Source organism: Zonotrichia albicollis, chromosome 2 (genome assembly GCF_047830755.1).
Source record: "Zonotrichia albicollis isolate bZonAlb1 chromosome 2, bZonAlb1.hap1, whole genome shotgun sequence".
Taxonomy (NCBI): domain Eukaryota; kingdom Metazoa; phylum Chordata; class Aves; order Passeriformes; family Passerellidae; genus Zonotrichia; species Zonotrichia albicollis.
Window position 1 is genome coordinate 43,822,618 of NC_133820.1, and position 12,621 is coordinate 43,835,238.

The 12,621-nt window shown below is 46.6% G+C and overlaps 1 protein-coding gene across 5 annotated transcripts in view; it reads right to left on the minus strand.

Annotated features, from left to right (window-relative positions):
* Nucleotides 1-990: 990 nt before the first annotated feature.
* The window catches only part of GAB2 (GRB2 associated binding protein 2), a 94,132-nt gene continuing 82,501 nt past the window's right edge, over nucleotides 991-12,621 (minus strand). For all 5 annotated transcript variants that reach the window (XM_014266172.3, XM_074535013.1, XM_074535011.1 and 2 more), the window contains 4 exons: nucleotides 11,677-11,767; nucleotides 10,262-10,364; nucleotides 9,288-9,413; nucleotides 991-7,690 (listed from right to left, as the gene is read on the minus strand). In XM_014266172.3, coding sequence (XP_014121647.2) covers nucleotides 7,547-7,690; nucleotides 9,288-9,413; nucleotides 10,262-10,364; nucleotides 11,677-11,767 — 464 coding nt within the window. In that variant the 3' untranslated portion in view covers nucleotides 991-7,546. The remainder of the gene's footprint in view (nucleotides 7,691-9,287; nucleotides 9,414-10,261; nucleotides 10,365-11,676; nucleotides 11,768-12,621) is intronic.

The following is a 12,621-nucleotide window of genomic DNA, read 5'->3' on the forward strand; positions in this document are numbered from 1 at the left end:
GGTTCCAGTACACACCTTTGAGGAACACTGCTCATTGCTGGTTTGAACACAGCCATTGACTGTAGCTCTTCCAATGTGGCCATCCAGCCAATTTCTTGTTCAACCAATGGTCCACTCATCCATCAGCTGCGAATGTTATAAGGGACCATGTTAAAGGCCTTACAGAAGTCTAGTATAGTATGAGTATGGTGCATTACTATCTGTGCCACACTGATTATAGTATGTGCTATATTGGTACTAGTGTTAGTAATGCCAGTCATGTTTGCATATGGCATATTGATAAATATCTGCTATGGTATATGAGATAGTCTGGCTTGTTTTGTCTGTCACAGGTGCCTCTGCTCAAGGAGAACCCACAGGGGAGTCCCCAGCTCTTGGTGTGTGCTGCAGATGTGAGATGATGCTACTCTTGTCTAAAAGAGCTGTTACAGGAGCTGTGCTTAGGGAGGTGTCTTTTCTCAGTTGTCTTTTTTTTTTTTTTTTTTTTAAGGGAAGTCTTAAAGGTAGAATTGAACTTTTAACTCTGGAGAAAAATATTTGTCCTTTTGCTGAGGTTCTCTGGGTTATTTGATGTCCTGAGCTGAGGCTCATAGGTGCTAAGCTGCTGATGGGTGAGGAAGGCAGCATTTGTCCTCACACTGCACACAGCAGAGCAGATATATGGTATGAAATTCAATTTAGCAGCTTAAAAACACATGGCTTGGGTTCTGGTATCAGGAAAAACCCTAGGGCATCCTAAAGGCCCTCCTTACTCATACAGGACACCTGAAGCTGTAGGAGACACTTGGCAACATGCTGAGAAGATGCTCTGAAAGCTTTAAAGGTGCTACATAATCAAACTTGATCTGCTTATTAGTTTCCCCCTTTTTCCCCTGCTCTGAATCCATACTGGGAATCACAAGGAAGAGATATCTTTTTATTATCATTCTTTTATTTTCCTGTTGCTTTTCTGTTTCATATACAGTACTTAAAAATGAGATCACCTTCACGTCAGGCATGTACCATGTTTATTAACAGCAAAAAAAGTATTATCTAGGCTTCACTCAAGACCGATTTACAGGATAAATAATTGCTTCAAATTACTTTAAAAAAAAACCAACCAAACAACAACCCCCCAAAGAATAAATTAATAACTTAAGTGATTAGCTGTCCACAGTGATTTGAAAACTTAATAACCATTCAAACAGTGACACCACAAGAAGACACATACTGTACAGTTTGCCACAGATTACTCTTGTCCTTCCTTCTACAAATGGAAATCAAAAAATTAAAAATACTCCTCTTTAAGAACAGTCATAGGCTTTGAAACACACAAAACATCCCTGCGAATCGGCTGCTGATGCAACAGCTTCACAGCCAGGGCTCCAACCCCTCCTCGCAGCAGGTTAAGAAACAAATGGAGAAAACTACCCTAATCAGACCGGGTCTGTTCCCACACAATGATGCCCAAAGTTCCCACACAATGACGGCAAACTCACGTTGACTTTGCCAAGGGCTGGGATGAGTGGGATACAACTACTCTAAAGGTTTGGTCCTAACCCTACGGGATTCATCGACAGGCTCCCCGTGGAGCCCAGGGTCCTGCTCCCTTCCCCTCTCTGCAGCGTGGCTCAGCCACCACGTCCATACTGCTCTCAAAAACCCATGGTATTTCCAGGGTAAATGTGGCAGCAGAACACTGAAAACTGTGCAAATGACATTTTCCCCACCCCCTCACTCAGAAGAAAATCCTGCCAAGTTTTTTTTCACCTTGGTAGTTAAGGATGAAGGGGTTTTTAATGAGTTTTGCAGAGCGGGATGTGTTGGTGTCGTGTATGATGCTGGGCATGACAATAGGTTAGCACCACCTGCTGCCAAGCCATTGCCTGCAGACTCAAAACAGCTCTTTGCATTATTAGATGTCAATTAATTACACCTCATGACACATCTGTGAGGTGGGGAAATAAGTACTAAAAACCTTCATTTTACAAGCCGGAGAAAAAGCAGGATACAGAGTTCACATGAACCCTCTCGTCCCACATGAGGATACAGTGTGGTGTCACCCAGAAAATGACAATAAAAATGATGGTTTCTTATCTCCTGGTCTGGGGGCAAACCTCTCCCATATGGTCAACCCACTGGCCCACAAATGAACCCATTATATGTTAGCAATGGGCTGCATCAAAAATTAAGAGCCTGCTGATTGGGAGCAATCCTGTTGAGAAGCTTTTTCAGCTAAAGAGATGGAGCCATGCGCCCCAGCTTCTGTTTCAGATATTACTGGCTGGTGTTAGAACTTGAACACCACGTGCCAGGACCAGCTGGCTGTGGGCTGGAAGGGGACAGCTGTATTGTGACACCTTGCTACATATCAACTTTTCTCAAGAGAAAACACTAAACCAGCAACCTGATCAACAGTACAACACTAGGAGTCATGAACAAGGAGATAAAATTGTGACTACAAGGATGAGACACCAAGGACAGGCTGATAGAGGGATGAACTGCTCCAGACCAAGGAGGAATCGTGAACAAAAAGTGCACATCTTGACCTGCAAGAGCCTCATTAACAGCTCCAAGATCATTATATACATGTGGGAAGGCTAGGCAGAGAAGAGAGGCACTCAGACTCATCAGAGGCCCTAAATTGGCTTATTGGCCCTTGTGATTTGATGCTGGACTGGTCCTTCTCATTTTTTTGATGGTTCTTTGACAGCCATGTGTGTTCTCTGACTGGTGCCAAAGTTAGGCTTTGCTCTTCCCCCTTCCTGTAGAACTTGGGCTTCTTCATATCCACAGCTCTGCTGCAACCATCTCACCTAGACAGCATCCCTCCAATGGCACACGCACTGTGGGTGTCAGCTTTTACATGGAATGGAACTTTTACATCACCAGGTGGGAAAACACCAACACAATGCAAGCACAACTTGAGAAAACCACCCTTTTACTTGCCTCCTGGGCCAGAAAGTTCCAATGGCACCTGGAAACTATTTTAGCAACTTCCATAAGACCTGGACGTGGCTGTACCCCCATTTCCGGTGTGGAGGTGGCATGGGTTTGCTGAGAGGTCTGGACCTAGCCTGACAAATTTACAGGTTCAAGCTGTCTCACAGTTGCTAGAACTGCCTGTCCATGTCCTGGATGACTTGTTCTGGGCCAGTCAGCCCTTTCCCAGGTGCAAGGGATGGCCCAGTGTGGATTAGGTCTTCTCACTGGGGAGTATGGCCTTAGGGGTTGAGCTGTGTGCCTTGCCACTTGGCTTCATGGCCAGAGAAGCGGCCCTGTACCTGTTTTGGATGTTACAGGGCTCCAAGCAACCCCCTGGGCCCCCTCCCTCACATGGAGGAGTCTCCACTCAACCCCAGAAGCACAGGGTCTCAGTGTGGAAGAGATGCTCCAAGCAGGGTCAGCTATGGGGTTCACCTAGACTGATCCTGAAAAACTTCAGGGATGAAGATGGCAGCTCCAGGGACAACCCTGTGAAACCATGGCACTGCTGCCCCAGGAACAGCTCATGGGACCCTCAGCAAGGTGTCTGTCAGGATGTCCTGGTCCCCACACATTTCTTGTAGGGTTTCTCCTGCCCAGCTCAGAGCTGGGTGAACGGCCCAAGCATTCCTGAATGCCAGAGCACAGGCATCACGTTGTCAGGCAGGATGACCCCTTGTGAGTGAAGTGCCCGAGAGTGGTGGAAGCTCCTGTCCCACCAGCTTCTACTGAGCATTCCACAACCCACAAATCTCTGCACATCTGACCCAAAAACACAGGCCAAAGGAGCACACAGTGAGGACCAAGACCCAAACCTTACTGCCAAACTCCTCTGCCTTCTCTCGTCCCAACCTCATGTTCTCTCATATCTCACCCTTGCCAGTGGCTGGTGGCCCAGAGTTCAAATCCATTCCAGTTAGCTCCTAGACAAGCCAAGCCTTTCCTATCTTTTGGTTCTGATTCTGCATTTGGCCCTCTTTGCCAGACTCTCAGCTTTGCCCTGGCACTCTCTGCGCTCACACATTATTCTCTTTTGCCAGCTTGAGACTAAGCCTAAGCCTGGCATCTATTTAGAGCTGGAAATGTATTTCCCACTGAACACTCAAATGCCAGTTCAGAGCAAATCAGCTCCAAGGCAGCTCACACATCTCACCAGGCAGAGGAATGATGAGCAGCATTTGCATACTCACAGCAAGGGATACACACTCTTGGAGACTTTTGCCTTTAAAACCACCTGCTTAGTCATTTTCAAGCTTGGGGAAAGCTTTGAGCCATGGACCCAGTGCTTCATAAAACTAAATATTGAGGTCATGGTGCTTGTCCCACAGACAACCCTTCTCCATGAGCACACACACATGCAAGCACTTTTCTAAATCAAACCACAGAGCTGTAGAGCAGGCTCTGACGTGAAGGCTCAAGCCAGTTTAATTTCAATTAAAATGAATAATTTGCAATGTTCTCAGTTTCCTTAAATACCTATTTCTAACAAAGGAGCCTGTCATACTTGAGAATCCAAGTATAAAGTGGATGTGATAAACTCAATGCCTTCAGGACAAAGTTCTTGGCAGTCTGTGTAATTAAAGCAGCTGCTTTTCAATATGGTTTAAGACTAAATACTGCACAAACATTAATCACCAGGGACTGCTGTAATCAGCTTGGCAATCGTCATGGGTGACTATTTCCACTGAAGCCATTGATTACTTAATGCTTTCAGGAGGGGTTGATACAGTCATGTCTATATGGCACAGAGTCTGTGGCCCTCTGCTTAGTTTGGTGGTGCTGTTTGCTTGGTGCTTTGCAGGGGAAAAGGTAGAGGAATGTATCTTTTTCAGTGAAAACACAGACTTCACTGCAAAGCAGAGAGGGGGCAGCAACCAGCAGTTGTTAAGTAGCTGCTTTTGGGCCATTTTGGTCCTTGGTCTGCCAAATGCAATGAACCAGTTACTAGGGATGCTCATGAGAGGAAATTATTAAAACACAGGGTCTGAGACTGGGAAAAGAGCTATCCCATGCCAGTGGTTGCCCCATGAACAAAGACATTTGTGAAACATGGAGAAAAAGGTATAGTTTCTCCAGTACCACAAAAGGCTTTTCCAGTCCTAATTAACCCCTTGGATTAAACGTGGGAGTGGGCACTGGATGCACCTAGTCCCAGTGCAGAAGCGCAGGGCACCCACTCAGCAACTCGCACTCAAACCCCATGTGTTCTCTCTCGAGCCACTAAAGCTAACAGCTTTGAAGAAGAAATGGGAAAAAATCAGCTTCCCAGAAGAGTGACATTCTTTTTGGTGGGGATGGGGAGCTCTCTCCCAGATGGGTGAATGCACACTTCAGTGGGCTCTGGATCAGACCCAATGTTTAGTCTCCCCTGAGATGCAGAGATGAAGGGGTCAGTAGAAATATGAAGTACTGCATTCTAGTCTTCATTTTGTCAACTCACCAGGCAAGTGTGCAAGCCTCCAGCAGGAGGCAATGGCCCTTGCAGGGTGTAACACCCCCCCCGACCTTTAGAAAGCATCTGACTCTGCTAAATCTTCCCCTTTGGGGCTTTGAGGTTTTTTCCCTTCTAGTAATTATAATTATTAACATAAACATTAGGGTGTTTGTTTCCTTGTTTCTATAAAAGTCCAACACTTCAATATCTCAACAGGGTTATCAGAGCTTTTCATTAGCATCCTTCCCTTTCATGGCACGTGAGAAGAAAACACAAAAAGGTGTTGATAGTTCAAGACTTATTTTACCAGCACACAGCACACACAGCCCTTAAGGGACTGGAATCCTATCCCCATGTGGGTCACGTCTGGCCCTTTCCAAGCTCAGACCAAGATTAAGGAAATGTGTTAATGCTTAAGCATTAATAATCAATACAACTTGGTGGTGTTGGTGGAACATAGAGCCCACGGTGCTGGGAGGGGTTCAGCTCACAGAAAGAATAGCTCCAGCTCTTTAATAAATATTATTACCTAATCTTTCTGATGTCTCCTTCATTTGGCTCTTGGTTTGCGGTCAGCCTGTTTATTCGTGTCAGCGCTTGCTGTCTGGCAATCAGGCTGCTCCATGGCAATCATTAGTCCTTCCTGTTTTCATGAGATCATGAATTATTATCTCTGCATTAAACTGTCTCGTCCTTCTCTTCTCTCTGTGCTCAGCAGCTGTCTGGGGAATGATCCCAAAGCCTGGATGTGTTAAGGATGCTGGCAAGGGACAACAGCAGACTCCCACCCATAATTAGAGCCTAGGGCCATTAATGTCAGCAAGCCCCAGTGTTGTGTTGAAGAAACATTGCTGAAGATGAGGGGAAAATAGTTCAGCCTTTTGCACCCTCCACAAACCAACCACAATGCTACGTTAAAGCTCCTACTGAAACGCCCTGCCCTGACTCTCCTGACCAACCTCTTCCCAAGCCTATGACCTCACCATCAACCAACATCTCAATTACCCTTCTTCTTTCTTCCAAGAAACATTCCACCGAACCTCCTCACCCAGGACCAATCTCTGCAGTACACCACTGGCCTTCTCCCAGTCCTCACAGCAGCCTCCCACTCCCTTCTTGCCACTCATCCTTATGCCAGTCCACACACACAGGGTCTTCAGAGCCTCCCTGCCCCCTCAAACTCAACCACAGGGCTTCTCACAATGTCCATGATGTAGGACTCTCACTTTATGGGCTTCTTCTGGTGCCTCAAAAGGCAAACTGTGGTTTTTAGGGTCAGATTCACAGGAATTGGTTTCGGATAGGCAGTGGGTCAGTGCTTAGATTCTACCTTGCAAAGCCAATCCCTCCAGCCCCTTCCAAAACCAATTTCTCCAGCCCGTTCACTCTGAGAGTTAATGGAGAATACAAACAGAAGAACCCAAACAAACTCATGAGAGCATATGCTGACATGTATGTGTGTGTATGATGGGGCAAGTCCTGGAGTCCTAAGTCAGCTCAATGGGATGGTGGGGATGGTGTGTCAAGCTCCTGAAGGTTAACAACCCCAACCAAAACCTTGGGGGCTGTCCAACCGAGAGCAGAACAGCCCTCAGAGGTTTTGAACATATTATTTACAAGAGACAGGACAACAAAAGTGATTTCAAAAGCAATGGTCCTTGCTCAGTTTCGGGACTGGGAGGAGGCAGAGAAGAGGACAACCATAAGGAGTGGAGAATCAGAGCTGGGCAATGATATCCTTTGGGAGATGCTGCAAACCTGCGTGGCATGGTTTAGGGTACGATATGGAAGAAGACGGGGAGAGATGATGCAGTGTTAGAACATACAAGGTGGCTTTAATAGCTGTAAGGAAAAGATGAGTAGGGTGAAACCTGGTATTGCTAAGTCAAAGTTCCTGGACAGTGCATCCAGCAGCTAAAGCACAAACCTAGCCACCAAACATAGTTGGTCTTTATCACTGGCAAACAGTATCCGCCAAGTCTTCCCCTGAAATTAAGTTTTGTTTTGTTTTAAGAGAAAAAAACAAACCAATGACACCCCCTCCCCTCCACAGAGAAGTCTTAGAAATCCAGCCCAAGTGGGTCTGGTACCCCAGCAGCTGGGGAAAACCAACAGGACATTTTCCTGTTTTGCTGCCTGCCGTGGGTACTACTGCTTCATGCTCTTGGCAGGCTCCGAGGACTGCCGCACATCAGTCCACTCCTGCATGGTGCTCTGCAGCGCCTGTGTCTTCTCCTTGTCCACTTGCACGTAATCAACCTTCTCATCTGAGGCGACTGACGATGTGGAGGGCTGTGGGGAGCAGAAACAGGGCACCGTCTGGTCACTCATCAGCTCTCTGCTCTTCCCTCTCACTCCTTCCTGCAGCAGGTGCCACAAGCCCACCAGCACCATTCCTGCTTTCTTGAAGACTTCACAGCTCATCACCCTCCCTCGAACCTCCCAAAGACACATGGATGAAGGATTTCAACCTGCTCTGCCTCTTGCTGGCATGAGACTGCAGTGCAGTGAGAGGGTAGAAACAGCACATGGGTCTCTACCTTCTCACAAACTTTGGGACATGAATGTTTGGTTGTAATTGTGTTCTGTAACTGCTGACTTTTTGAGTTCAGTCTTGCATCTTGTTCATTTTCCTGTAAAGAACTCCAGAACTCTTAAGAGATACACATAAAAATACCAGCTCTATACCTTTCAGCTGTGCTGACTCTACCCACCTATGGCACTAGCTCATTTTCATTCCCAAAACAATAGATATGTTTGCAGGGTCTCCCAAGAGATGTGTTGAGAACAAGGAGATACTTTTTAGCATAACTCCTGGAGTCCTGAAGCTTTTTCTGACTTTACAAGCATTTCACAGGACCTCCATCTGCTTGTAACTGGAGCCAGATCATGCTTTTCAGGGGTCTAAAATAATTTTCCAGAATGGGATATAATTTAAATGGGTGATACTTGCAGAAATACTGCTAGGCAGAAATAAACCATCAAGGGACAACTGTCAAATAATAAAAGGACCTAACCAGTGGGATGCTTTGCCTGGGAAACAAGGTGGTGTTTGAGGAAGTGAGGCCAACTCACAAATGGTTGCCATGAATGTTTATACAACCCTAGTCCTTCACCTCTCAGGTGCAAAATCCAAGTCTGGTCTTGGAGGAGCTGTTGTTTTGAAGGAGGAAAAAACCAATTCTGATACTTCTTGGGATACCTCCTGACAGCTTTTCAATGTATAGTCTCCAGCTGAGTTTGTGGTCTCATCAGCATCCCTGAACCCTGCACATCCACGCTTCTGCTTTGCACTGCCAGCAAAGCTGCAGACATGCAAGAGAGACTGAGTTTGACCTAGAGCAAATATAGCAGTGGGTCACAGAATAGTCTGGGTTGGAAGGGACCTTAAAGATCATTTCATTTCAACCATGCCATGGGCAGAAACACCTTCCACTAGACCAGGTTGCTCTAAGACCCATCCAACCAGGCCTTGAAGACTTCCAGGGATGTGGCAACCAAAGCTTCTTTGGGCAGTCTGTTAAGTGCCTCACTACCCACACAGTACAGAATTTCTTTCTAATATCTAATCTAAACCCACTCTCTGACAGCTGGAAACCATTACCCCTTTAGTGTCACTGTATACCCTTGTCAAAAGTCCCTCTCCACCTCTCTTGTAGCCCCTGTAGGCAGTGGAAAATGGTTCAAGGTCTCCTTGGAGCCTTTTCTCCTCCAGGTTGAACAATCCCACCTGTCTCAGCCTGCCTCCATCGTAGAGGTGCTCCAGCCTTCTGAGCATCAGAGATTCCCGAGACCACAGTCTGAGCTTTGTACCATGCTGTTGCCAATGTGCACAGAACTCCTTAAAAATGCATCACTTTTAATCAGAAGTTTATAAAATCCCCCATACCTTCCTGTGTGGCCCTGGTGAGCTTGGCTGGAAGTCCAGGGCCAGGTAATCCACACTCCCCAAACTCTTTTTAGGCGCTGGGCTGTTGGTACCACTAGGAACAGGAGAAGCAGAAATGGGGTTTTGCTAATGCAGGAAAGAGACAGGAGAGATAATGAGGATTAAAGTGGGAAGGAAGAAAGAAAAAAGGAAATTAACACAAATCCAGAAATGAAACATGTTGGAGGCACCTTTAAAAGAGCCTGGTTATTTGCTCACCTGCCTCTGGGACAAGCATATGCAAGAACTGCTGGGATACTATAAATGCTGTATATTGTGCTAACAAATATTTCAAACTCATGCTCTTGATTTCATGTATCAGAGCAGCTCTGCCTTTGTGCTGATTTTACTCACGTGCCTGACAGCAGACGTGGGCTTTAGCATGTCCCTAGAACCACACCTCAGCAAGGCCAGGCCAGCTCTGGGATCTTTGCTAATCACAACCATGCTGCACAGAGCACAGATTTCCTCTATCCCATTAGTTACATAGCCTCAAAAATATGCTTCAAGTCAGTAGCTTCACCAAAACAGACAAAATCCCCTCCCTGTAAGCAGTGCCACTCCCTGCTTCTGCTCAGATAGCCCCTGCTCCCACAGAAACATGATGTCAGCAGCTATTAGGGGAAAAAAACTGAAAAAAATCAACCTTAGTTAGGAAAATACACCCTGACAGTCTGTATAAATTTTTAAATCCCTCTTAATTCCTGGAAAAGTGGGTGATACATGTTTCTGCTCTCATACACATTTAAAACTGCAATGAGACATGCTGTTTTCAGAAGGAAACACCCTGTTTTGTGCACTGAGGGATGCACATAAGGATGTACTCCACACTGTGCTATCTGACAACTTCCCTGTCACGAGCTAGGAATGCATCTGCAGAGCTGGGGAGATTGAATGTCCTGCCAGAACCAACTATCTTAGCTGTGGGCCCTTACCATGGCCACGTAGTTCTCCTCACTCTCTCCCGAGTCAGTGCTGGTGATGCTCTGGGAGGAGACAGGGCGACAGTACTGCAGAGAGCCGGCGTTGAAGGTCTGCCTGCAGGGACAGGGGGAAGGTGTTACTGAGGGCTGTGGGTCCTGCTTGTCCTTTGCCATGGAGGTGGGAGAGGGCAGCTCCTGATGCCTGCAACCATCACCGTGACCCAGCCTGGGCATGAGGAAGAGCTGGTGGCATTGAGGTTCTCCAGTCTGCCCCTTCTATCGGTTGGAAATCCTTGGGTTTGGTCTTCTCAATTTTTTCTTACTAGAATTTTTTAGTAACCCCTTGCTTTCTATGTACCTATAACTCTCCTGCTCTCATCTACACATATGAGATTCCACTAACTCCTTCATCTCTCAGGAAACATTTAATTGTGGAGGATGGAGGGGCAGCCTTGGTGAAGCCTCTCACCTCCAGCTCCACCACAACAACAGGATTTGTTAACCGTACAGGCCCTATCCAAATTTTTTGCAGGAAAACAAATCCTCTGAGGAATTGTCTTTCTTTCAATTGGCCAAATCTAATTATACTGAACAAAATAATGAAATCAGCTTCTGGCATTAAAGCACGTGTCTCAAAAAGCTATTTGTTGCCTTTCAGTAAAGTAGGGTCATATGATTAGCTGATAGGGGAAAAATCCATTAGCTTCTCCAGGGTCAGACCTCTTGTCAATCAAACCCTGCTTGCTGCTTCCCAGCGCAGTGATTTCAGTACACAGCGTTCATGCCCTGCAGTCAGTCTCCACACAATCCAATTTATTAGAGGAGTCATAGCAGCCAAGCTTTGCTTCTGCCTTTTACTGGTCAACATCAAACCGTGAATTAGTAGCAGAGCTGGAATTGTGCGAATCCTGTTATTTTTGGCTGGCAGACATAGCTCTGAAGTGCTTTGGTTTAATTTTGCAGACTTCCTTCAGGCTAAGCTTTGCTTTCAAGGCAATCAAAACACGGCTTGGTCAGACCCTGAGAGTCACCCTGTGCTTTTAGATGACAGTGGGGTTTGGGGGGGAATAGCTTGGATGTGAAATCATGCCCCCCACACAGCATGGCTGAGTTGGTCTGGCTCAGCTGAATCATGAATCGTGGCAGACCACAGGTCCCAGATCAGAGCCATGGCTCTCCAGCAGTTCTCAGATCCCAGAAACAGGAAATGTCTTCAAGGGATCTTAATTATCTTGTTAGCCACATGCTGGGCTTTCATGTGAAATCCCAACCTAAATGAATTTACCTTCCTGCCACCAGCTGTGATGTGGGGAATGTTTAATCCGTGGCAGAGGTGACAGCATGGCTACCTGTGAATGTCAGTAAGAATGAGACCAGAGAGCTGCTGTTGGAGCAAAGCAAGAAATCATCCCCCAGCCATTACTCACGTTGGCCTGGACCAGGATTTTGTGACTGGCGATTTGAAGGGAAGCTCATCAATGACAGCGTTGTTCCTCAGGTCCAGCGGTGATGGCTTTGCTGGGGAGGGGAAAGGCCTTTATTCAGAGACAGCATGTTCCTACAATTCAGCATCCATGACTGGCATGAAAGTGCCCCCAACAGATGGTTGATTACTTCCCATTCTACTAATCAGCTCCTCAGCCCTCCCTGCTGATGACAAATACTCCAAACCAAAACCCCTGTGCTGATTTATGCCAGAACTGTGGGAAAACAGTGAATTTCTCCCCCTGCTTCACAGCCTCAAAGTGGATGGGTAGTCCCAAAAGGGGGATGTGCCTTCTAGGGAATAGAGATCTGCTAAAAATGCCCAAACCCCAAAACCAGTCATTAGATATCTGTGCTAACTAATGGTTTAGATGGGGACAAGACCACGCTCTGCCAGGCCTGAACTGCCTCTGTGTGGAGTGTTTTCACATAGGGAATGGAAAAGTACATCTGCAGGGTAGCAGAGGAAAGCTCTTCTCATCATGGATGGTTCAAAACGTGGAAGAGTTCTACGCTCCAACCCCAGCCCTTGAATGGAGTGTTCATGGGATTAGGTGCTGACACCCTAGAGATGGGAGCCCTCCTCCTCAGGATCTCCTTGGCCACCAGTCAGACAATGGATTAGGGAGAGATTTGTAGAATGTCGGCAGAGCCCTGAAGGAAGAACTGCCTGGAACTAGCCAGTAGAAAACTGTAGGAAAAACTTGTAACATCTGAATACAACACTGAGATTTTGGGGTGGAGCACAGGGAGGGGTGCAGGCCAAGGGAGTGAAATCCTGCTTGTGAAATGCATCTGTAAAGGCCTGGAAGGGTTTGAGATGGAGTGTTCAAGAACCATGAAAGCTACATTTGCACTACAGAGCTTCTGAAAGAGGAAGGGGATGG